The 27,191-nt window shown below is 41.5% G+C and overlaps 3 protein-coding genes across 3 annotated transcripts in view; all 3 read left to right on the forward strand.

Moving 5' to 3' along the window:
• Nucleotides 1-11,187: 11,187 nt before the first annotated feature.
• Nucleotides 11,188-21,444, forward strand: LOC306977778 (uncharacterized protein; the record flags this gene model as incomplete). The annotated part of the gene is made up of 3 exons (XM_079576220.1): nt 11,188-11,270; nt 17,541-17,590; nt 20,524-21,444. The coding sequence occupies exons 2-3, from the start codon at nt 17,588-17,590 to the stop codon at nt 21,442-21,444; spliced, it is 924 nt and encodes a 307-aa protein (XP_079432346.1). The 5' UTR covers nt 11,188-11,270; nt 17,541-17,587.
• The window catches only part of LOC306977780 (uncharacterized protein), a gene marked incomplete at its 3' end in the record, with an annotated part of 37,194 nt that continues 26,464 nt past the window's right edge, over nt 16,462-27,191 (forward strand). The window contains exon 1 of the mRNA XM_079576222.1: nt 16,462-16,637. The remainder of the gene's footprint in view (nt 16,638-27,191) is intronic.
• Nucleotides 25,304-26,862, forward strand: LOC306977715 (uncharacterized protein). The gene is made up of 2 exons (XM_079576143.1): nt 25,304-25,403; nt 25,758-26,862. The coding sequence occupies exons 1-2, from the start codon at nt 25,401-25,403 to the stop codon at nt 26,793-26,795; spliced, it is 1,041 nt and encodes a 346-aa protein (XP_079432269.1). The 5' UTR covers nt 25,304-25,400; the 3' UTR covers nt 26,796-26,862.

Here is a 27,191-nt window from a genome sequence, read left to right on the forward strand (position 1 = left end):
AAAAAATTACAAAAAATGACAACAAATGTGACAAAAATGTGATAAAAAATTGCCAAAAAAATTACAAAAATGTGACCAAAAAAAAGATAAAAATGTGACAAAAATGTGACAAAAAATGACAAAAAAGTTGCAAAAATTAGTCAAATGCCCAACAAAAAAATGATGGAAAAAAAATCGGATGACGTGAGGAAAAAGATCCTCTCGGTTCAGGCGGGAGTTAAGAGGTTAAGAGTGAGTAAAGACAATATTTATTATTGGACTCAAACACTTTTGACTTTTCATGTTTGTCTGAAACCAGGCCTGGGTGTGATTTGTTTTGGAGAGACAGAGAAGGACCCAAAGAGAGAGAGTCCATCTAAATGTGCTGTTTGAAAAGCATATTTAAGTGCCAAGAAATCCAATGGTCAAATGGTGCTCAGTTGGAATGCTCAGGGCTGAGTATCTCTACCTATCCCCACAAATGTCCTTTGGATTTATTCGAAGCTATAGACCTCCATCAACCACGTTTTTATGACCAGTTTAAAGGAATAGGCCACCATTTTTACATACTGAGATATGTTCTTACCTTAGCTTTGACGAGTTCTTTAGGACCTGTCTGATCTTCAGTCACGTAAACACAGCACAGACGGCGTTAGCTTTTAGCCTCTCCCTCTCTCCTCTATAGCTCCAAAACAGGTCAAGATAGAAGCTACCAAGCTCTTCCACGTTTTCCCTATTTAAATATGGTTACGTGAAGTGTTCCACTACAAAGTATAATTACACAAAATTAAACAATGTGGATTTTCTAAGCGGATAAAAGGGGGAACTATATTGTAAGGCGTAATAATACCAGGAGTAGTTCGAAATCTGCGCAGTAATCTTCACTTTACTGTGCGGATGCCAAATTACTCCTGGTATTGGAGGGAGAGGCTAAATGCTAACGCCGTCTGCGCTGTGTTTACGTGACTGAAGGCACGGGTAAAGATCAGACAGGTCCTAAAGAACTCGTCAAAGCTCAGGTAAGAACATATCTCAGTCTGGAAAAACGGTGGCCTGTTCCTTTAAGAACGTCATTTGGAAAAATAAATCATTACGGGTGAATATAAACCTACGAGAAAGTGTTGGATTTAATTTTAACGCTATGATCTTATTTTGTATTCAGATATAAATTATTTGCACTGAGCACTTATCCTAATACAGTTACATCACGCAGTATTAGGTTTATTTACAAATACGTCGCTTCCTATGTCTTGCATCCATCCATTTTCTTCCACTTGTCCATTTCCGGGTGGTGGATCACATCCTTATGGCTCCTCCTGCAGGTGGTGGGTCCACAGAAGGTCGGCCTCATGGTTCTAACCGGGCCTGTTGGTCTCATGAGGGGCTTCTTCTTTTGTCTGACCCGTCACCTATAGGACCTGTTTGCCCTGGGAGACCCTACAGGGGCACGAAACCCCCGCCAACAGAGCTCCAGGATCATTCAGGCTCAAACCCTCCACCACGATAAGGTGGCGGATCCAGAGGGGGCATATCCTACATGTTTACTCTAATATAGTTATATGGATATTTATCTATAAACTGTTGTCTCCTCATATAGGACAATTAAGGGAGGATAACTACATACTAGGAGCTAGAAGAGATGGATCTGTGTCTTAGGAGGGAGGAGGGTTGGAGGCCATCTTTATTTGGGAGGGCAGTAGAACAGTAAGGCACTAACAGGGGCCAGAGGGTCAGAGGAGGTAAGACTGTCCAGTGGAGGTGATAAATGGGCACCACAGACGCCCACATGCCTCTCCTGGTGGAGGTGCTGTACGCTCGGCAACACTAGTCTTGCCAACCAGACTCCGCTTCTTTACAGAAGAGGGTCTGGCAACACTCCATTGCGCTTTCAAAGGAAGTGACGCAGCGATATGGAGCCTGCCGACCAATCAGAGCAGCTCCCTGAACGGGCGTCACGTTGTTGCGCCTTTGTTTTGTAGTTTTTCAACACAAGCTTCACGTAATGCTCCGGTTTGCTTGTATTCTTAAGTTTCTCTGACATAAACGACAGAAGTCATTTACTGAACTCCGTGTGGCAGGAGCGCCATTGTTAACGTCCGAATGATACAACTTTCTTGTGGCCGTTTCTGTCGTCACATCCGCTGTGTTCTCATTGGCTGCTGCGCTTCGGTTGTCCCACATTAGTCCCGCCTCCAGCAGTAGCTTTTCTACGACAGGCCAGACTAGTCTCCCGTTTATTCATTAATAAACCTCGGAGATTAGTCTGGATGCCAGGCTACGGCAAAACCCCCCACATGAAAAAGAGATTCTTGTGACTTTGAGCTGCCAAACGTGTGGTAACCTCCTACATTTTTGGGTGTAAAAGATTAGTACAAACAGGTCTGTGCCTTTGCCTTTTCTCTGAGAAAAAAACTCTTTGGTAAATTTTCTGTCCGAGCTGCCCATGAATGGAATCTCACCCCCATCACAATATCAATACATATTATTCATTTAAAATACTGTTTAAAAGGATCAGCTCTCGCCTGCGTCGCCCCCCCACGTCGCCCCCTGCGTCGCCCCCTGCGTCGCCGCCTGCGCCGCCCCCTGCTGGCCTCTTGTCTCTGTAGTTGAGTTTGTAACAGTCTTGTTGTAATGTCTCATGTTTGGTTTGTGTTATTGTTTACTTTGTTCAACTTTATGGAATTGTACATAATATAAATTGTACATATGTATGTCTATAATTGTAATTTGTTCTCTTCAGGATGACACATAACTGTCCAGGGACGAGAAATAAAAAAATGGCTCTTACGCATATTTAAAGAAATGTATATAATAATACACTGTCCCTATAATAAATAAATAAACAAACAAACAAACCTTGCAACATTGTTTAACTGTTTGTTTGGGATTTAGCAAGAAATATACTTTATGAAGATAATATAAATAAACGAGCCAGTCTTTCATTTAATATAATTTCAACATGAGCTAGTTTTGATGAATATCCCCCCACAGGAGCGCGCGATACCGCTCCAGTCCGACAGATGGCGCAGTATCGAACCTGCATCAGCCGGAAGCTAAAGTTGTAGCTAGCATTGGCTGCTTCGTGCTGCTACAAACCGTTTTTCTGGAGTCTGTTTTCAACAAACACGGGATTAAAGGAGATTATTGTGTCTTTATTCAAACCAGAGGAGACTTGTGCGTCACGGGTGAGTTTAAAGCTCGTTTTAAAGCGTTTAAAGCAGAACTACCTCACTTGTTTACCTGAATAAACCCTTCCCGTCGTCCCTCTGGGGGTAATCCACGTTTTAATGGGGTGATTGGGGGGGGTTTCATCTCCCCCCGGTGTCTCTGGACAGAAAACCATAATTAAAACTTGTCTGTCACCGGAACAGAGCAACAAATACACACTCATGGAATTAGGAAGAAGAAGCTAACGGGCTAACGGGCAAAGCTAACTGTGAGCTAGCACCACTTTAAACAGTATTTACAGCCAAGTTTGAGTGCAAAAAATGATCTCTATTTTGTAACTGGATGAACAATATCCCTCTGTTACTTAGTGCTGCTTTAATTGACTCGTGGCGATGTCTGTTCTGATTCTGTGGCTCCTTTTGTTTAAGACTCTTCACATTCGGGTCCAAACCTGTGACTGAAGTGTAGAAAGTTGTGGAGATAAAAGTGACCGTGTGGCTCATTGTTGTGAACGTGAGGCGCCTTCAGCAGAAACAACACGAGCCTCACTCCTGTTTCCTTCTGTTGTTCCACAGGACACACTTTACTTCAGACGAGGACCACGGGACACACAGGCAGCACAATGGTAAGGACTTTATTATCACTGCTGGACACGAGCGCTTTCACAGCAGTCATGTCTTATAGAGATCACAGGAGAAAATATAATCCTCTGTTAGTTGCGTGTAATGCAGAAACAAATCCCAATCCAATCCCAAACTTCGCTGCTAAGACATAAAGTTACTGCTGTTGATATTTAAGACCATAAATAACAATAAATCACAGATAAACTGAACATCTTTGGGCTCTGTACTTGTCATGATCATGGTTCAGATTCAGAAAACTCTCAATCGTCCGCCTGCACGGTCACTGTGCTCAATAATCGGTCTGTGAATGAAGTGGCCACAGAGTTCATCATTCACTCTTTGGAAATGCAGCAAGTTGACTCTAAATGTAGCTCTTCTTTACTTTAAAAAGATCCAAAACTGAGACACTCAAAGAGAAGTGTTGGTCAAAGGCCTTTATTGCCTCATGGCCATTAGATTAAAACATTACCTCCGTGTTTCAGCCGTGTTAGGCCTCGGTCAGGGCAGTGCTCGAGTATGTGTAAAAACGCAGCTTTTATCACCAGTCGTATCCACTGCTGTAATGCCCTGCTCTCTGCTCTTCCTAAAAAGAGGATCTCAGGTTTACAGCAGCTCGAGTCCTGAAGACCAGGAGGCGGGACCACATTACACCGGGCTCCCCGTGTGTTTCAGGATCGATTTTAAAGTTCTTTTAGTGGTTTTTAAATGTCTTGATGGTCTTGGTCCTTCTTATCTTTCAGAACTGCTTTTACCTTATGAACCTTCACGGCCCCTTCGCTCCTCCTCAGGGGTCTCCTAGTTATTCCTTAAGTCAACAAAAAGACTCAATATTATGGCCCTCGCCTCTGGAACCACCTGAGGAGGAGCTCAGACCTGAGGAGGAGCTCAGACCTGAGGAGGAGCTCAGACCTGAGGAGGAGCTCAGACCTGAGGAGGAGCTCAGACCTGAGGAGGAGCTCAGACCTGAGGAGGAGTTCTAGGATCAAAAATGACCTCCTTTGTTTTGACTGCATTTAGGGACAGGTGGTGGTCCTCACACCAGGAGATGAAGGAGTCTATCTCTGCGTAGTACGAGGAGGGGCAGTGATCTGCGTACAGGAGGCTCACAGTCACGGTGTCATCAGAGAATTTGATTGTCTTGATGTTTGGAGCAGAACTTCGACAGTCATTTGTGTAAACAGTGAACAAAATAGAAGAGCACACAGCACCCTGCGGCACCCCTGTGCTACAGTTTTTCACTTTCGAGAGGGTGCCATTGACTCTAACCTGTTGCTCTCTGTTTGTTAGAAAGGACAAAAACCACTTCACTAGGGCTGGATTCACTTGTAGTCTCTGAGTTTCTCCGCAAGTAGATCTGGGTGCACAGTATCAAAGGCCGAGCTGAAATCGGCAAACAGGGCCCTTGCATAAGAGTTTGGAGTCTCTAGATGTTTGCAAATGATGTGTGACTGACTGAGTATTGCATCTGACGTACTGAGACCTTGTTTAAAGGCGAATTGCAATGGGTCTAGTAGGTCAGAGGCCTCAGATCTGAGTCTGTTGGCCATTCGTTTTTCGAAGCATTTCATGACCGCGATAGTTAAGGCCACAGGCCTCTTTGTTGGAGGCTGGGCAAGACACCTTTGGAATAGGTACGATTGTGGATTTTTTCCAAATTTTAAGCACCGAGCACTTGTCCACAGACATCTGGAAAACTGGGCTCCACGCCTCTGATAATTCCTGGGCACAGTTCTTGATTAGATAGGGGGATAGTCCATCTGGCCCAGACGCTTTCTTGCTGCATACCTTTTTAAAAAGGGATTGTACGCAGTGTTCATCCATTTTAAAATCGCTGTATAGCTCTTCACCAGAAGAGAAAGTGGTCTCGAGGTCACTATTGCTTTCATTGTCATGTCTTAAGAAATAGTCATTAAGATTGTTGGCAAATTCTTCCTCATTAAATATGGCCAGCTTGCTTGTGTTATTTGTCATGTGTGCCATTTGTTTCAGTGTCCCACAACTTATTGTTGTCTTTAGAATTGATGCTCTTCTCTAAAACCTCTCTGTGCTTCTCCCTGGCCTGTTTTAACATTTTGTTAAGATACTTTTGCGCTACAGCCGTTTGCACTTTATCTTTGCTCTTAAAGGCTTTTCGCGGCTTTTGCTGCGTTCCCATCGGGAGGTGCATTGGCAGCGCAAATGATAATATTGCTAAACTCTCGCGGAAGGTAAAAGGGACGCAAGGATAGGCATAGCAGCTCCAAATCCGGACAGCAAAGCGTCTCTCGTGGTGACCTGTGTGCACCACTCATTCTTGACATAAACACAGACCGGGGAGGAGGCGGACCTGGAGAATCCCGTTAAGACAATTACACATGATTCTCTGTATTCGTGACAGTGTCGGGTCATCAGGCGTAGCTCGTCCATCTTGCTTACAGACCTCACATTGCTGAGAATGACAGATGGAGGCGGTGGTCGGCTTCCCCTTCTGCCTCCGCGTCTCCCCCTCTTCCTTGGCCTGGCACCGCTGGCTGCTGGCTTCCTCCGTAGTTCGTCCGGGAGTCCGCTGGGGGGGGTGGATCCCGTGTGTTTTAGGGACAAGAAGAGCGTCTCTCGAATAAACCAGTTTCAGATTGCTACTTTTTGCTGTTGGCGAAAGAATGATTGTGCTGCTTTTGCACATGATGGATCAGCTGCTGGTCCAAGTAGGGAGATGAAAGTTTCCTCGAAGCTTCGGGTTAGCTGGTAGCTCTCACCTCGTCCAGCTTTACTTTAACCTTGAATCGATGGCCTTCAGAGAGAAGTACTGGCCGCATACTGACAACTGTTCACATTCACTCTACACACCATCAAGCACTATTTACTGGTTGGCCTAAAATCTCATTAAAACAGCTACAGCTCCGTGGCGGTAAAACCCTCTCATTATTGCCTCTTGTTTAGAGCAGGAGCTGTGGAGGCGGAGCTTCTGTCCCGGACGAGTCTGACCTTTACTCACATGAATAACTTTGTTTTGACAGGAAGACGCTGACGCCGTCCCCAAAGAGAAACGGCATCGCTGTGAGCAGTGTGGGAAGTCATTCAGCCACAGAAAAACACTAACTGTGCACCAGAGGCTCCACACCGGGAGGAACCTGCACCGCTGCCCCCTGTGTGACAAGACGTGTACCAGAAAACCGGACCTCACTCTCCACATGAGAAGCCACAGTGAAGAGAGGCCGTTTAAATGTGACCAGTGTGGGGCGTCGTTTAAACTGATGAATTCACTTAGACACCACTCAGTCATTCACACAGGAAAACGAGACTTCAGCTGCGACGAGTGTGGGAGAAGTTTCACAAGATCGACACATTTACGAAATCATCAGTTCATTCACACGGGAGAAAAGAAGCATCGATGTGACCAGTGTGGGAAAACCTTTGTGCAACAATCTTACCTAAAGCAACACAAACTCACTCACACTATCAGGAGCTTCCCTTGTGATGAGTGTGGGAAAATCCTCTCCAGTAAATCAGGCTTAAAACGTCATACACGGATGCACATCGGGCACGACGTTTACTGTTGTGAAACATGTGGAAAAGCCTGTCCCTCACTGGGTGTTTTAGGATTGCATGAAGCTTCTCACTCGACAGATCGACGTCACATCTGTGGCCAGTGTGGGAGAGGATTCAAAAGAAAAGGTTCTCTCGTAAGACATGAGCAAGCGTCCCATGAGAACAAAACATTCCAGTGTGAGCAGTGTGAGAAGTCTTTTGCCTGTCAGACTTATCTGAAAAATCATCAGAACCGTCATAAAAGGACAGGAAAAGAGTGTCTCAACCTGAAGCTTCACCAGCGCACCCACACTGGAGAGAAGCCCTTCACCTGTGACGTCTGTGGAACATCTTTCTCTCTGTCAGGAAGTTTGAAAAGACACCAACAGCTGCACACAGAAGACACACGTCTGTGATGAGTGTGGGAAAGCCTTTGTTCTGTTGGGACATTTGAAAGAACATAAACAAACTCATGTGAAGAAGCCTCTTAGATGTGGCCAGTGCAGAAGAGCCTTCGCTCGTCCTGAGGAGCTAAAAACTCACCTTCAAACTCACTCTGAAACAAACTCGCTCTGAAACAAACTCACTCTGACACAAACTCACTCTGAAACAAACTCACTCTGAAACAAACTCACTCTGAAACAAACTCACTCTGAAACAAACTCTCTCTGAAACAAACTCGCTCTGAAACAAACTCACTCTGACACAAACTCACTCTGACACAAACTCACTCTGAAACAAACTCACTCTGAAACAAACTCACTCTGACACAAACTCACTTTGAAACAAACTCGCTCTGAAACAAACTCACTCTGAAACAAACTCACTCTGACACAAACTCTCTCTGAAACAAACTCTCTCTGAAACAAACTCACTCTGAAACAAACTCACTCTGACACAAACTCTCTCTGAAACAAACTCTCTCTGAAACAAACTCACTCTGAAACAAACTCACTCTGACACAAACTCACTCTGAAACAAACTCACTCTGAAACAAACTCTCTCTGAAACAAACTCTCTCTGAAACAAACTCACTCTGAAACAAACTCACTCTGAAACAAACTCTCTCTGAAACAAACTCGCTCTGAAACAAACTCACTCTGAAACAAACTCACTCTGAAACAAACTCACTCTGAAACAAACTCACTCTGACACAAACTCACTTTGAAACAAACTCGCTCTGAAACAAACTCACTCTGACACAAACTCACTCTGAAACAAACTCACTCTGAAACAAACTCACTCTGAAACAAACTCACTCTGAAACAAACTCTCTCTGAAACAAACTCACTCTGAAACAAACTCTCTCTGAAACAAACTCACTCTGAAACAAACTCGCTTTTAATGTGTGTGTTGTCTTGTTGCACTCTGAGATTCTCTGAATGAAAAGTGCGTTACAAATAAAATGTATTATTATAATTATTATAAGCCTATATTATAAACACAATGTGCCACCGCAGTGACGTGTTTCTCCTCTTTCTCAGTTCAACACACTGAGCACAACTTGGTCCATGTTTGGTCCATGTTTGGCCCATGTTTGGTCCATGTTTAGTCCAGGCTCAGACCTTCTCGCTGCTCTTCAGGAAACAGGAGATCGCGTGTTTATATTTAGTTAGATAGTTTTGGTCTTCTGGGTTTCCAAAAGTGTATTTCAGTCATTCTGCAGCCGTTTCTAAAAGAATAAAAAGTGTCAAGGAGCTCAGGGGCAGCAGTTTCTCTTCCTGTTCAGCTGGGTTAGCGGTTAGCTGTTAGCGGTTAGCGATTAGTGCGTAGAGAGAAAGAGAGGGAAGACTGAGGTGATGAAGGTTTGGGTCCAGTATCATGTCGAGATGCTCTTCTTTGCTGAGTGGCATTGAAAGTTCCACTGCGCGTTCTTTGGACTTTGTATTACATCATTTTACAGAATTTAAGCCTAACCTTCAGGTACTTTGATTATAAACAGTTTTAAATGAGAAATGCACGTTGGAAAATGTGCCGATCGTTCTGTGCATGGACAGTAATAAGAGAATAAAACAGATGAATAATTATTCTCCAGAAGATGGTGCAAGACTCGTGGAGCGGAGGAAGAGGAAGTACGAGGTGGAGCTGACCAGTGCAGGACACCACGCTCTTCAGCGGATCAGAGGAGACTGAAGACAGAAGGCCTCGTTTCCTCCGGGTGCTACGGTTTCCTCGAATCTCCAAAACATGCTCGCAGTGACTCAGGACTAACACACACACACCTCCACACACACACACACACACACTCACACACACTCCACAAGCCGTGTGTTTCGACAATACACTGGGTTTACAGCAAATTAACCATGTGGTTCTTAAAGGAACAGGCCACCGTTTTTACATACTGAGATATGTTCTTACCTTAGCTTTGACGAGTTCTTTAGGACCTGTCTGATCTTCACCCGTGCCTTCAGTCACGTAAACACAGCGCAGACGGCGTTAGCATTTAGCCTCTCCCTCTCTCCTCTATAGCTCCAAAACAGGTCAAGATAGAAGCTACCAAGCTCTTCCACGTTTTCCCTATTTAAATATGGTTACGTGAAGTGTTCCACTACAAAGTATAATTACACAAAATTAAACAATGTGGATTTTGTGGAAGGCACGGGTGAAGACCAGACAGGTCCTAAAGAACTCGTCAAAGCTCAGGTAAGAACATATCTCAGTGTGTAAAAACGGTGGCCTGTTCCTTTAAGTTTAATTTATCAGCAAAAACAAAACTATGCTCAGCTGCCTTCATTTGTTGCTACAATAACACAGTGAGACTGTGACATTACACACTGTGTTACCGTGTGATCGATCTAATTATAAAGCATTTGTGTCAATTTCATGAACTTGCAGGATAGTTTTATAGCATTTTTGTGAAAGTGACCCTGCAGGAAGTGAAATGTGCCCATAGACATGTCCCTGTGAAGAACTGGGAGGCTACAAATATGTTTAGGGATGAGTTTGTACCAACACCAACACTTTAATGTAGTGGTTTTCTCTTACATTGTTTGAAATGAAAAGATCAGAGCCTTTAAATTAATATATATTAGTGTGAAACTGTGAGTTCATAGAGGCTCCAGTTGAAACGGTCACATTTATATATCGCCTTTCGACCTGCTTTAGGCACACAGCCTTTTACATCAAGGAACCACTTTTTTATTTTTATTTTTATTTTTTTTAAATTTCCACATTTTTTTTCTAATTTTTAATTTTTGGATTTTTGTCGCTTTTTTGATGGATTTTGTCACTTTTCTGCTGGATTTTTGTAATTTTTTTGATGGATTTTTGTCGCTTTTTTGATGGATTTTTGTCTTTTTTTGATGTTTTTTTGTCATTTTTTTGCTGGATTTTTGTCATTTTTTTTTATGTTTTTTTGTCTTTTTTTTAATGGATTTTTGTCACTTTTTTGCTGGATTTTTGTCTTTTTTTGCTAGATTTTTGTCTTTTTTTTAATGTTTTTTTGTCATTTTTTTGCTGGATTTTTGTCATTTTTTTGATGGATTTTTGTCACTTTTTTGATGGATTTTTGTGTTTTTTTGATGGATTTTTGTCATTTTTTATGTTTTTTTGTCTTTTTTTATGTACACGCACATATTGTTGTTTTCTTCAACTTTTCTGTAATGTTTTTGCAAATTATTCTTTTCAATCTGTTTGCATTTGTTGAAAAAATAAAACCAGTTGTGTCGTTTGGGAAGACTCGTCGTCACTCCATTGTATTTGTGTGACTTTGTGCGTTCATTATTATTCTCAGGTCTAAGATGTACAAGTGCAGACAAAGTAAACAAAACCCTCAACACAACGAGCCAATCGTTCACTGAATCAGCTCATGTTTGTGTGAGGATGTAATGCCGCTCCAGTCCGACAGATGGCGCAGTATCGAACATTCACCAACCGGAAGCTACAGTTGGAGCTAGCATTGGCTGCTACTGGAGTCTGTTTTCAACAAACACTGGATTAAAGGTGATTATTTTGTCTTTATTCGAACCAGGAGAGACTTGTGCGTCACGGGTGAGTTTAAAGCTCGTTTTTATAGATTTTAAAGCAGAAATAAGTAGCTTGTTTACCTGAATAAATCATTCCCGTCGTCCCTCTGGGGGTAAAACAAGTGTTAATGGGATGATTGGGGGGTCTTTCATCTCCCCCTGGTGTCTCTGGACAGAAAACCATAATTAAAACTTGACCAGAGCAACAAAGACACACTCATGGAATCAGGAAGAAGAAGCTAACAGGCTAACGGGCGAAGCTAACTGTGAGCTAGCACCGCTTTAGCGGTATTTACAGCCAAGTTTGAGTGATAAAATGATCTCTATTGTGTAACTGGATGAACAATATCCCTTTGTCTTTTCTGTCAGTGTAGTATTTACTCTCACGGACAATTTTCAGTTTTGTTGCTATTCCAGAAGCTTTTGGATTGGGGTAAAGCCAAACTGGAGAAAATGCTCTCGGTTCAGGCGGGAGTTAAGGGGTTAATTGACTCGTGGCGATGTCTGTTCTGATTCTGTGGCTCCTTTTGTTTAAGACTCTCCACATTCGGGTCCAAACCTGTGACTGAAGTGTAGAAAGTTGTGGAGATAAAAGTGACCGTGTGGCTCATTGTTGTGAACGTGAGGCGCCTTCAGCAGAAACAACACGAGCCTCACTCCTGTTTCCTTCTGTTGTTCCACAGGACACACTTTACTTCAGACGCAGCACAATGGTAAGGACTTTATTATCACCTCAGTAATGTCTTGTAGAGATCACAGGAGAACTCATAACAAGCTAATACTCTGTTAAATCAGTCCCACACACATATAGTAAGTAAAGATAAAATGAACATTGTGTTGTACAGAGCCATAAACGTCAATGGGTGCCTGAGAGCCCGTGCCTGTCAATGACCCAGGACCTCATCATGAACAGATAGTTCATGGCAAACCCGAGAGGAGATAAAATCTGGCTCAAAAAGCCCCGTCAGTGAATTTCACTAGGGATGCACCGAGACCTCTTTTTCTAAAACCGATACGAGTACTTGGATTTAAGTACTCGCCGATACCGAATACCGATACGAGTACAAGGCATTTTCTTCAACTTTCTTACTTTTTTCACAGCAGATTGGTTTGTAATGAATTAATTTACTCATGTACATTTCCTTAAGTAAAGTAGGCGACACATTTAAGAGCAGTTATATGAGAATTGTGCTGATGCCATTCATTTATTTTTATTTTTTTTCATTTAATATAATGTTTAATTTTTATGTCTCTGTCCATCATAGACAGAAAAGTCCATGTCCTAAAGCTCCTCAATGCCTGAGCTTTATTCATTTATGTGTTTTTATTTAACAATAGTATTGAGATGTTCCTTAAATGGTCTCTTTTCGTCTTTACTTCAGCTCCTGTAGATTTTCTCGTGTGTTTATAGTAACTTAGCGAGAAGCTACAGCGTTTTCATTGTTCTGCTGCAGCTCATTTTCCCTCAATATAAACATGCTGTATGTCTTTAATCTGGATTTTCTGAGGACTTTTTAGTCTCTGGGTTAGTTTTTCAGATGAATAAACCCTTGGGCATAAAACGGCGTCAGAATGGCCAAAACTGCTAGCCGCGAGTTAGCAACGTTAGCAACGTTAGCCTGTATGTTGTAAACACTGCAGACGCTGCAGCGCTAACAACATTAAGCTCTGGTTAAATCCAGCTCAGACTCTGGTTTAGAGAGCGCAGTCTGTAATACAGTCAGCTCTATGTGGATTATTGTGTTTACACTAAACAATTCTCCAGTTTGTTGCTTCTTCTCTCCTCAGCTGAGAGCTGCGCCTCGTAGCTGCGCCTCGTAGCTGCGCCTCGTAGCTGCGCCTCGTAGCTGCACTGGCCACACGTCAAATGGTATCGGTTTCTGGTATCGGGACCTCATGAATGAGTACGAGTATGAGTACAAGCCGGTAGTATCGATATCGGTGCATCCCTAAATTTCACACTCGTAATCCTCCAAAGCGGAACCAAGGCTGCGTTCAAAACCATCAAATTACAGCCTCTAAGTCAGACCTGGGCAAAACACGAAATGACCAGGATGTTCACTCCAGCCACAGTCACATGAACAACTCTGTTTGTTTTGACAGGAAGACGCCGTCCCCAAAGATAAAGACACTTGTGGAAGGAAACTGCATCGCTGTGAGCAGTGTGGGAAGTCATTCAGCCACAAATATACACTAACTCTGCATCACAGACTCCACACCGGGGAAAACATGCACTACTGCCCCCTGTGTGACAAGAAGTTCACCACAAAACAGCAGCTCACTGTCCACGTGAGAGTCCACTCTGGAGAGAGGCCGTTCACATGTGACCAGTGTGGGTCGTCATTTAAAGATCCGAGTTCACTGAAGAAACACTCAGTCGTTCACACAGGGAAACGAGACTTCAGCTGCGACCAGTGTGGGAGACGTTTCGGCCGATTATCAATTTTACGAGCTCATCAACTGATTCACACGGGAGAAAGGAAGCATCGCTGTGACCAGTGTGGGAAGGCATTTCTTGACAAAGCTGCGTTTAAAACACACAAACTCGTTCACAGTAAACGGAGCTTCCCGTGTGGTGAGTGTGGGAAAAGCCTCTCCAGTAAATCGAGCTTTGAACGTCACAAACGGATGCACATCGGAGAGGACGTTTACTGCTGTGAAACATGTGGCAGACCTTTTCCATCACTGAGCGTTCTAGAATTACACAAAACCTCACACTCGGCAGATCGACGTCACATCTGTGGCCAGTGTGGGAAGAGATACAAAAACAAAAGCACTCTCAGAAGACATGAGCTCGTCTCCCATGAGAATGAACGGTTCCAGTGTGAGCAGTGTGACAAGTCTTTTTCCAGTAAGCAGTATCTGAACGTCCATCAGAACCTTCACACGGGGACAGTGTTCTCCTGTGACCAGTGCGGGAAAGAGTGTCTTAATAAGAAGAGCCTGAAGCGTCACCAGCGCGTCCACACTGGAGAGAAGTCCTTCACCTGTGACGTCTGTGGAGCATCTTTCTCCAAGTCAGGACATTTGAAAAGGCACCAACTGGTTCACACAGGAGAGAAGAGACACGTCTGCGATCAGTGCGGGAAAGCATTCGGTTACTTGGGAACTTTGAAACGACACAAACGAAGTCATGTGTAGAAGCTTCATGGACCAGAGCGTTCAGAGCCAAGCGGCCAAACCCAGGGAGCCTTAAACTCATATATTAGTGGGAAACCCTGTGAGTTCATAGAAGCTCCAGTTAGGGCTGTGCAATTAATCGAAATTCCATTACGATTTCGATTACAACAGTAAACGATTACAAAATTAGCATAATCGCAAAAAATCGATTATAATTTGTTTGTTTTTTTTATTTCCACATTTTTTTTCGAATTTTTAATTTTGGGATTTTTGTCGCTTTTTTGATGGATTTTTGTCGCTTTTTTGATGGATTTTTGTCACTTTTTTGCTGGATTTTTGTCTTTTTTTGCTGGATTTTTGTCATTTTTTTGATGTTTTTTTGTCATTTTTTTGATGGATTTTTGTCACTTTTTTGCTGTATTTTTTATCACTTTTTTGCTGTATTTTTGTCATTTTTTTTATGTTTTTTGTCTTTTTTTTAATGGATTTTTATCATTTTTTGCTGGATTTTTGTAATTTTTTGATGTTTTTTTGTCACTTTTCTGCTGGATTTTTTTAATTTTTTTGATGGATTTTTTTCGCTTTTTTGATGGATATTTGTCATTTTTTTGATGGATTTTTGTCTTTTTTGATGGATTTTTGTCTTTTTTTGCTGTATTTTTTATCATTTTTTTTAATGGATTTTTGTCACTTTTTTGATGGATTTTTTTAAAGGCAACAAATAATCGTTTGAATAATTGTGATTTCAATTATGACAAAAATAATCGTGATTATTATTTTTTCAATAATCGAGCAGCCCTAGCTCCAGCTGCAATGATGTGGTCACATTTATATAGTGCCTTTCGACCCGCTTTAGGCACTCACAGCGTTTTACATCAAGGAACCACTCCTCGATGACAGTGTGCGCCTGCAGAATCCAGACTGCCGAACCTCCACCACACAGATCGTACGGCGTTGTGTTGTTTTCTTCAACTTTTCTTTAATGTTTTTGCAAATTATTATTTTCAATCTGTTTGCATTTGTTGAAAAGAATAAAATTGAATGTGACGTTTACCTTTGGCAAGACTCGCCGCTCCATTGTATTTGTGTGACTGTTTGGCCTTGGTCTATTTATTATTATTATATTATTGTTTTATTGCTATTATTTTATTAGTTTTATTTTTATTATTATTATTTTATTATTATTTTTATTTTAGTATTATTTTATTATTATTATTATTTTATTTTTAGTATTATTTTAGTATTATTTTAGTATTATTTTAGTATTATTTTAGCATTATTTTAGTATTATTTTAGCATTATTTTAGTATTTTAGCATTATTTTAGTATTATTTTAGCATTATTTTAGTATTATTTTAGCATTATTTTAGTATTATTTTAGCATTATTTTAGCATTATTTTAGTATTTTAGCATTATTTTAGTATTTTAGCATTATTTTAGTATTATTTTAGCATTATTTTAGCATTATTTTATTATTTTAGCATTATTTTATTTTTAGTATTATTTTATTATCATTATTATTATTATCAGGTCAAGAACAGAGTTGAACATGTTTTTTGTGAGCAGCTAAATGTCCGTAGTTAAGGGTAAATGTCTAAAACATATTGTACAACATCTTTAGTGTGAAAGATCATTAAACTTCAACGTTTTGGTCTTTCTGACGAACATGTGGAGATGAAACGAGCCAATCTTTCTTTGACAATATTACTTTAACCTCTTAACTCCCGCCTGAACCGAGAGGATCTTTTTCCTCACGTCATCAGATTTTTTCCCATAATTTTTTTGTTGGGTATTCAACTCATTTCTGTAACTTTTTTGTCACATTTTTGTCATTTTTTTGTCCATTTTTTGCCACTTTTTCAGCAATTTTTCGTCACTTTTTGTCAATGTTTTCTCGCTTTTTTGTCACATTTCCATCATTGTTTTCGTCTCAGTTTTGTTGCTATTTTCACATCTTTTTTTCCAGAAGCTTTTCGATTGGGGTAAAGCTAAACTGGAGAAAATGTGCTCGGTTCAGGGTTAACATGACCTGATTTTGATGAATATCCTCCTCTGTCATATTGGTGAAGAACAGGGTGAGAATGCGATACCGCTCCAGTCCGACAGATGGCGCAGTATCGAACCTTCATCAACCGGAAGCTAAAGTTGTAGCTAGCATTGGCTGCTTCGCGCTGCTACAGACCGTTTTTCTGGAGTCTGTTTTCAACAAACACTGGATTAAAGGAGATTATTGTGTCTTTATTCAAACCAGAGGAGACTTGTGCGTCACGGGTGAGTTTAAAGCTCGTTTTTATAGATTTTAAAGCAGAACGAAGTCACTTGTTTACCTTAGTACATCCCTTCCGTCGTCCCTGTGGGGGTAATACAAGTGTTATGGGATGATTGGGGGTCTTTCATCTCCCCCTGGTGTCTCTGGACAGAAAACTACAATTAAAACTTGACCAGAGCAACAAATACACACTCATGGAATTAGGAAGAAGAAGCTAACAGGCTAACGGGCGAAGCTAACTGTGGGCTAGCACCGCTTTAAACAGTATTTACAGCCAAGTTTGAGTAAAAAAATTATCTCTATTTTGTAACTGGATGAACAATATCCCTTTGTCTTTTCTGTCAGTGTAGTAACTTTTTTGTCATTTTTTGTCACATTTTTGTCACATTTTGTCATTTTTTTTGTCATTTTTTTTGTCACATTTTGTCTTTTTTTGTGTCCATTTTTGGTCATTTTTTGTCACATTTTTTGTCACATTTTTGTCACATTTTTGTCATTTTTTCGTCCATGTTTTGTCATTTTCTTGTGACATTTTGTGACATTTTTGCCTCTTTTTCATCAATTTTTCGTCACTTTTTTGTCACATTTCCATCATTGTTTACGTCTCAGTTTTGTTGCTATTTCACAGCTTTTTTCCAGAAGCTTTTGGACTGGGGTAAAGCCAAACTGGAGAAAATGCTCTCGGTTCAGGCGGGAGTTAAGAGGTTGATTGACTCGTGGCGATGTCTGTTCTGATTCTGTGGCTCCTTTTGTTTAAGACTCTCCACATTCGGGTCCAAACCTGTGACTGAAGTGTAGAAAGTTGTGGAGATAAAAGTGACCGTGTGGCTCATTGTTGTGAACGTGAGGCGCCTTCAGCAGAAACAACACGAGCCTCACTCCTGTTTCCTTCTGTTGTTCCACAGGACACACTTTACTTCAGACGAGGACCACGGGACACACAGGCAGCACAATGGTAAGGACTTTATTATCACCTCAGTCATGTCTTATAGAGATCACAGTAGAACTCAGAAATGGCTCATATCTGAGGGATCAACAAAAGGTTCTTATGATCCTATAGCACTAAAACATTCATCTCATGATCGTGAGGAGGTGGAGAATGTTGTTCAGTGGAGCAGAGAAAACAACCTGCTTTTGAACACTTCAGAAACACGTGAACTTGCTATTGATTTTTGTCACAATAAGAATCAGTTTCCTGTTTCTCTCCAAGATTCTGACGTGCAGATTGTTGAGAAATGTAAATTCTTGGGTGTGACTCTTTCTCATGACTTGAACTGGAGCTCACGCATGATGAACTCTGACAGCGACTCTTCTTTTCACGCAGGCTTCGAGAGTTTACCCAAAATACTAGGATTCTTTTGAACTTTTATTATTGTGTAATTGAGAGTGACCAGTTGTATTACAGTGTGGTTTGGTCTCACTCTGAAAGAGAAGAAGGCTTTGAACAAAGTGGTTCTCTCAGCCTCAGGACCATGGGCTGCACTTTGCTGCTCCTGGAGCCACATATAAAGCTCGACTACTGACTCGAGCTTAAAAACTAGCAAATGACGCCTCAGGCCCTTTTCTGAGACGCTTCCTTCAGGGAGAAGGTGTCGCTCCATCATATGTTCTACTGATCGACATATGAACTGTTTCTTTCCTCAAGCTGTGATCACTTTAAACAAGGCACTTTTATTTATTTATCTGTGTGGACTTTTATTGTACAATATTTTGCCCTTAGGCTTTTAATGTGGCCGTGTTTGTTTGTTCTGTTTTTTATATTGTGTCTTTTTACGTGTTTTACAAATCGCACTTTGAGCTCTTTGCACATTTTTTTTCCCAATGGCCAATAAATGAATCTGAATCTGAATGAATCTGAATCTGTTCACAAACTAGGAGTTTTTCTCGGTGAGACGTGCAACATTAAACGTAAACACAGTTAGGATAAAAATAAGCTATAAAACTTTAAACCATAAGGCTTTATTTATTTTATTTATATGTTTATTTGATAGGGACAGAACAAAAAGCATTGTTACCATAACCGATGCCATGCTCATAGGCCGTATAGCTAAAAGCTAGTTCGCAGACCTGGTCCCTAAGACATAAAATATTAACATTTACATAAATCATTACAAATAATACAGTACAAAATTGCATGTAAAGTGTTCCAGATCTGTGGCCCTTGTACCGCAAACGCTGTCTGTCCAAGAGCTGTTTTGCATTTGGCTGGTCTGCAGTCTCCACTGACAGCTCCCCTGGTGGTGATCCCGTGAGCTGCACATGTTTCAATCATTCCTGCAGCGATATCGGGAGCGAGGTTTTTGACACATTTAAAAACAAATTTAACAAAAGAGTACTTCATAAAATTTTCAAAACTTAAAAGATTATGCTTCTCTTGAATTCTGCAATAGTGCCACATCATGGGCTTTTTGTCAAGCACTTTTAAAGCTTGTTTGTACAGAGAGATCACACCTTTCATAGTGGACTGGTTAGCTTGGCCCCACACAGTGAGACAGTATGAAAAATGAGACAGGATCATTGCGTGAAAGTACAACTTGGCTGCACTAGGGGCACGCATAAGAATATTAAATAAGATAAAAAGACAAAGTAAAATATGGAAAGACAAACACAACTGACGGGACTGGATTTACATGTGGTGTGTGAAGTGATATAAAGAGATCCATCTTGGTCGGCAGCTTCAGTTTCCTCAGCTGCCGCAGGAAGAACATCCTCTGCTGCTCCTTCTTGATGAGGGAGCTGATGGTCGGCTCCCTCGAGCTTGTCCTGGGTGATGGTGAAGATGGGGGTGGGAGAGTCTGTCAGGGCGAGGGGGGTTTCCTGAAGTCCACGATCTTCTCCACTGCCTTCAGCTCCAGGTTGTTGTGGCTGCACCAGGACGCCGGCCGGGCCACCTCTCTCCTGTAGGCGACTCCTCACCGTCTGAGAAGAGCCCGATGAGGCTGGTGTCGTCCGCAAACTTTATCAGTTTAACCCCTTAACTCCCACCTGAACCGAGCACATTTTCTCCAGTTTGGCTTTACCCCAATCCAAAAGCTTCTGGAAAAAAGCTGTGAAAATAGCAGGAAAACTGAGACGAAAACAATGATGGAAATGTGACAAAAAAGCGAGAAAACATTGACAAAAAGTGGCAAAAATGTCACAAGAAATTGACAAAAAAATGACAAAAAAAATGGCTAAAATATGACAAAATGTGACAAAAAATGACAAAAATTTGATAAAGTTTTGATTAAAAAATGACAAAAATTTGATTAAAAAAATGACAAAAAAGTGATGAAAAATTGATGAAAAAGTGGCAAAAATGTCACAAGAAATGGACAAAAAATTGACGAAAAAAAATGACAAAAATGTGACCAAAAATTGATAAAAAATTGACAAAAGAATGATGAAAAAGTGGCAAAAATGTCACAAGAAATTGACAAAAAATTGATAAAAAATCGAGAAAAAAAATTGACAAAAATGACAAAAAAATGACAATGTGATAAAAATTGATTGATGAAAAAGCAAAAATGTGACAAGAAATTGACAGAAAATGTACGAAAAAATGACTAAAATGTGATAAAAAATTTGACAAAAAATGACAACAAAAGTTACAATAATGAGTTGAATACCCAACAAAAAAATGATGGAAAAAGAATCTGATGACGTGAGGAAAAAGATCCTCTCTGTTCAGGCGGGAGTTCAGAGGTTAACGGACCGGTGGAGCTGCAGCAGTTTGTGTGCTCGGTTTATGTTCTGAATGTGTAGTCGGGCTGGGAGCCTCTTTATAGCAAGACAAACAATACATGAACAGTGACAGGAACTACAGATGAAAAAGAGCAAATGAAATGTATATAAATATGAACTGTCCCTATGATAAATAAATGAATGAATAACTGTTTGTTTTGGCAGGAAATCGCTGACGCCGTCCCCAAAGATAAAGACTCTTGTGGAGAGAAACTGCACGGCTGTGAGCAGTGTGGGAAGTCATTCAAAAACAAACACACACTAACACTGCACCAGAGGCTCCACACCGGGAGGAACCTGCTCTGCTGCCCCCTGTGTGACAAGAAGTGGACAACGAAGGACGGCCTCTCTGTTCACATGAGAGTCCACACCGGAGAGAGGCCGTTCAAATGTGACCAGTGTGGGAAGTCATTCAGCCTCAAAATAACACTGACGCAGCACCAGAAGCTCCACACCGGGGAAAACCTGCTCTGCTGCTCCTTCTGTGACAAGAAGTGCACCAGCAAGAAGAGCCTCAGCGTTCACACGAGAAACCACACCGGGGAGAGGCCGTTCACGTGCGACCAGTGCGGGTCGTCGTTCAAACAGAAGAATTCACTGCAGCAGCACTCGCTCGTTCACACGGGAAAACGAGACTTCATCTGCGACGAGTGCGGGAAAAGTTTCGGACAATTATCACATTTACGAACTCATCAGCTCATTCACACGGGAGAAAAGAAGCATCCGTGTGACCAGTGTGGGAAGGCCTTTCTGAGTCAAGCCGTGTTAAAGCGACACAAGCTGACTCACAGCGAAAGGAGCTTCCCCTGTGACGAGTGTGGGAAATGCTTCACTAGAAAAGACAGTTTGGACCTTCACAAGCGGATGCACATCGGGCAGGACGTTTACTGCTGTGAGACGTGTGGGAAAGCCTGTCCCACACTGGGTCATTTAGAAAAACATGAAACCTCCCACTCGAAAGGACGGCGCCACGTCTGCGACCAGTGTGGGAAAACATTCAAATGGAAAAGATCTCTGATGCGCCATGAGCGAGTCTCCCATGAGGATAAATGCTCCCAGCAGAGTGACGCGTTTCTATCCAAGTGAACAGATCAGGTTTTGTTTTGTTTTCTGTCACGTGGAAATAGATCAGTTGAGTTTGTTTTAGAAATCCCCCAGGAACAAACTAACTCACTACATCACCGACACCGACTGATGTCCTGATCAATCTGTGTGAAAGGCTCACTTTGTGTTGAAGTTTTAACCTCTTAACTCCCACCTGAACGGATCCCATTTTCTCCAGTTTGGCTTTACCCTAATCAAAAAGCTTCTTGGGATAAAAAGCACCAAAACAGCCACAAAAAATGAGAAGAAAACAAGGATGTAAACGTGACAAAAAAGTGACAAAAATTCAACAAAAAAGCGACAAAAATTAGACAAAAATTCAACAAAAAAGTGACAAAAATTCAAACAAACAAAAAACACATACAAAAGGTGACACAACACAGCAACAACGCGAGGAAGAAGATCAGTTTTGTGGGTCTTAGCTTTCAAATGAGGTGTTACACAGGCCTATATAATAACCTAAGAGGACAGAATGCATTTGGTTCAGGCGGGTGGTAAGAGGTTAAATGATTTTTCCATTACATACAGTGAACTATTCTGCCATACAAAGGAAAAACGCAGTAACTGCATATTTTGTCAAAATTGAGTTAACAGCAGATTTGAACTTCTTCTCATCTGTACTATCTTGTACCAAAGTGGTTTGTTTCAAAACTCTTCCATTTTAGAGAAAATCCATAATTAAATTTGCAGTAACTACAAAACTGAGACAAAAACCAAGGAAAAGTGCAGTAACTGAACATTCCACTGTGGTTGTGGCCACGGCAACCAAGACTCCTTCTAAGCAAAGACTGGCTTGGCTTCATCAACCTTCACTGCCTTGAATTTCGAACACTCAACAAAATGATTATGACACTGTCACAGGGCAGATGATGTCGAAATGGCCACAAAATGGAACTAGCCACGGATGGAGTTTAATCAAAGTAAAAACGTATGCTCAATCATGGTTCATTGAATATTTTTTATATATTTACTTTTTCATTTTTGTACAAAGTTTAGAATTTAAGTTCAAAATGGATTTGTTTGTTTGTTGAATAAATTAGATTCAAGTCCAAATAGTTTGGGTTCTTATAAAAATGAGTTACATAGAGTAACCACTCCTAAAACAGTATATGGATTCCCCTTACCAACAAAAAATGCGTAACATAAACTACTTTTACATCTCAAATACTCAAATTATGATGGATATTTATGCAGATGATAATCTACCAACATAAATATAATTACCAGAAAGTTAAAAAAAACATCAATTGACACAACAGGCACGCAGACACTGCACTTTTCCTTTGTATAACCACAAGTATAATGTAGGCTCGTATAAAGGAAAAGTGCAGTATGTGCATTTTAAGGGACTAGAGTAAATTTAGAGTTTGTGTTTTATACCCACAATAATTCTACCATAAAAAGCTACAAAATAAAAAAGAAACTAAGTGATTAAGTTCAAAACAATTTCACTAAAAAGTCAGTTTTCTCAGTTTCACCCAGAGAGCAGTTACTGCGTTTTTCCTTTGTAGGGCAGTATTGAATGTTGTTGAAAATATTTGGTTTAAGCAGCCATGTTTGATTTGATCGGCAATCCAAAAAAAGGATAAAATTGTGAAACTCCAGTATTTTAAGTTAAATGTTTATGGAATGTGTGTTAAATTTACTTTACAAAAATGTGTCACTAAAAAGTTAAATCTAAGACGTCTTGATGTGATCGGTAATAATATTAAACTGATGATAGACTCGACTCATTGTGTTCATGTGAGTTCATCAAGGCCCCAGTTACCATGACAACTGTTATGACTGTTTTATTTATTTGTATTTATACCGCTCCAGTCCGACAGATGGCGCAGTGTCGAACATTCATCACCCGGAAGTTAAAGTTGTAGCTCGCGGTGATGCTCCGTGCAGCTGCTGGAGTCTGTTTTCAACAAACACTGGATTAAAGGCGATTATTTCTTTCCTTTACTCGATCTAAAGGAGACTTGTGCGTCACGGGTGAGTTTAAAGCTCGTTTTTAAAGAGTTTAATTGACTCGTGGCGATGTCTGTTCTGATTCTGTGGCTCCTTTTGTTTAAGACTCTTCACATTCGGGTCCAAACCTGTGACTGAAGCAGTGGCGGCTGGTGATGTGAAAACCAGGGGGGGCTGTTGCCTCTACCTACCTTCAATAATATTTTAGAAGAAACTTATAAACATGCGAGCGATCGCTGTTAATGTTTACTTCCGCAATTTTCGCCGGATGTTTTGGTGAATGGTGCAACAGCTGATGCAGACAGGCTTCTAACTCGGTTTTATAAAATGATAGATCTGTGACAGCGCAAGAGAAGCAATGCCCTGTTTATGGACATTGTTTTTGCTGATTATAGGATTTTAATAAAATGTTTATCAAATATGAAAATGTAAAATGCCTACCACGGCCAACGGATGTGACGACATCGCGATCGCTCGTATTGTTTAAGTTATCTTAGGTATTTAATATTATTATTTTATGTAGAATATATTCAAAACTTACTGTTTAGTTTTATTCAACAAAAAAATGAATAATTTCTGACTAAAGTGTAACGATGGTCACTATACATATTTGTGTTGTGCAACACTGATGGCGCTGAGGCCAAGCCTTGAATTAAAGGAATAGCTAGCAAGCTATCTTGAAAAGCTACCAAGCTCTTCCACGTGTTCCCTATTTAAATAAAGTTACGTGAAGTGTTTTCATGCGAAGTATATTTACACAGAAATGTAACATGTCGATTTTATAAGCAGATAAAAAGGGGGACTATATTGTGAGGCGTAATGATACAGGAGCACAGCGTCCGCGCAGTAACTCCTAAAGACTTCCCCCGCTCACTTCCGTCAGTAGAAGCTGCGTGACTTGTAGAGCAGCAGAGAACAGTTGAAGAAGCGTGGATAACTTGTGAACAATGCCTTTTACGTGCATCGTGCCGGGCTGTGATAACAAGCAGAAAGTATATAGTGTAGTAATGTTTCACAGATTTCCAACTCACCCCGGACGACGACACAGGACTCAGGACCTCGACCATGAGGTAGGAATGTGCAGCACTTTCCGAAAATATATTTTCTGCTTGTTGTAAAAGGCTTTGTACAAGTCACGCAGCTTCTATTGACGGAAGTGAGCGGGGGAAGTCTTTAGGAGTTACTGCGCGGACGTTGTGCTCCTGTATCATTACGCCTCACAATATAGTCCCCCTTTTTATCTGCTTATAAAATCGACATGCTACATTTCTGTGTAAATATACTTCGCATGAAAACACTTCACGTAACTTTATTTAAATAGGGAACACGTGGAAGAGCTTGGTAGCTTCTATCGTGAGCTTTTTTGGAGCTATATGACATGTGGGAGAGGCTGCGTATGTGCTCCGTTTGTGTGACAGAGCGCACGGACAAAGACCAGACGGGGATATATTAACTCGACTAAAGTGAGGTAAGAGCATATCTCAGTATGTAAAAACGGTGGCCTATTCCTTTAATGATATTTGGTGACGTTTTTATTACCATGTAAGAGCGCCATTGGTTAGATCTCGTGGGCGCTGTTCCTGCCGCCCCGAGCACAAAACTACAGATTTATGACGCTGTTACAGCGGCTTCAGCACAAGATGAACCAGGCAGACACAATGACACCTCCTTCACCTCCGCTCCTCCTCCCTCCAGTGTAAAAAACACCTGTACATAAGAAAGTTATGATTTTGCTAAACTTAAAACTTTTTATTTTATTTGCAAAATTGATAGGAGGGGCGGCGCCCACCGCCCATAATGGACCAGCCGCCACTGGACTGAAGTGTAGAAAGTTGTGGAGATAAAAGTGACCGTGTGGCTCATTGTTGTGAACGTGAGGCGCCTTCAGCAGAAACAACACGAGCCTCACTCCTGTTTCCTTCTGTTGTTCCACAGGACACACTTTACTTCAGACGAGGACCACGGGACACACAGGCAGCACAATGGTAAGGACTTTATTATCACCTCAGTCATGTCTTATAGAGATCACAGGAGGACTCAGATAAGCTGATAATCAAAGAGAATCAGCTTCTTTTTGACGATGATATGCAAAAACCTGAGCTGAACCTGAGTCTTTCGAGACTCCAACTCCAGAGTACAGAAGAAGACTCAAGAACCTTCATTTCAGAGGGACGACGTCTGTACAACTGAGTGTGGAGTATTCACGCTGATGGAGCTGAGTGTAACATAAACTGTATCGTGTGTCTAGCTGGACGGTGACGTCTCGTGCCCTTAAACTGATCTAAAGGCGGAGCTTCTGAGTCTGACATTTACTCACATGAATCACTTTGTTTTGACAGGAAGACGCCGTCCCCAAACATGAAGACACTTGTGGAGAGAAACGGCATCGCTGTGAGCAGTGTGGGAAGTCATTCAAACACAAACAAACACTAACACAGCATCAGAGACTCCACACCGGGAAAAACCTGTTCTGCTGCCCCTTCTGTGACAAGACGTTCACCACAAAACAGCAGCTCACTGTCCACATACGAGTCCACACTGGAGAGAGGCCGTTTACATGCGACCAGTGCGGGTTGTCATTTAAAAAGAAGAATGCTCTAAATCAACACTCAGTCGTTCACACAGGGAAACGAGACTTCAGCTGTGACGAGTGTGGAAGAAACTTTGGGCAATTATCACATTTACAAGTTCATCAGCTCATTCACACAGGAGAAAAGAAGCATCGCTGTGACCAGTGTGGAAAAGATTTTCTGAGTAAAGATAAATTAAAGCGACACAAACTCACTCACAGTAAAAGGAGCTTCGCGTGTGATGAGTGTGGGAACTCGTTCTCTAATAAACACAGCTTAGAACGTCACAAACGGATGCACATCGGGCAGGACGTGTTCTGCTGTGAAACATGTGGCAAAGCCTGTCCCTCACTGAGCGCTTTAGCTGCACATGAAACCTCCCACTCGACAGATCGACCTCACACCTGTGGCCAGTGTGGGAAAACATTCAAAAGCAAAGGCTCTCTCAGAACACACGAGCAAGTCTCCCACGGGAATAGAAGGTTTCAGTGTGAGCAGTGTGGCAAGTCTTTTTCCCAAAAACATGATTTGAACGTCCATCAGAACCTTCACACAGGGACAGTGTTCTCCTGTGACCAGTGTGGGAAAGAGTTTTCTAATAAGAAGAACCTGAAGTGTCACCAGCGCGTCCACACTGGAGAGAAGCCCTTCACCTGTGACCTCTGTGGGAAGTCTTTCTCTCAGTCAGGAAGTTTGAAAACTCACCGACTGGTTCACTCAAGAGAGAAGAAACACGTCTGTGATGAGTGTGGGAAAGCGTTTGGTCAGCTGGGGAATTTGAAACGGCATAAACAAAGTCATGTGTAGAAGCCTCGTGGATGTGGTCAGTGCAGAAAAGCCTTCGCTCGTCCTGAGGAGCTAAAACCTCACCTTCAAACTCTGAAACCAATTAAAACAAATGTGTGTGTCACCAGTGTGGGGGAGGGGCTTCAAATGTACAAGTTCTTACACAAAACTGTTCACTCCAAGAACCAGATCTTTGCATGTGACCAGTGTGACATTGTGTGCTACTAACCAGACTCCTTTAAATGCCACCTGTTTCCCACGCTAAAGAGAAGCAGCGAGAGGCGACTGGGCACAACGGCCTGAAACCCCAGAGTATAAAGAACCAAACGTCCAAATCCTCCTCGATTATTCACTCGTTGAGAGAATGTGTGTTCCTTTCTTCCTGTAAAACTGAAATTGTAAGACCCATTTTTAAAT

This window comes from Gobius niger (genome assembly GCF_951799975.1).
Source record: "Gobius niger genome assembly, chromosome: 18".
NCBI lineage: Eukaryota > Metazoa > Chordata > Actinopteri > Gobiiformes > Gobiidae > Gobius > Gobius niger.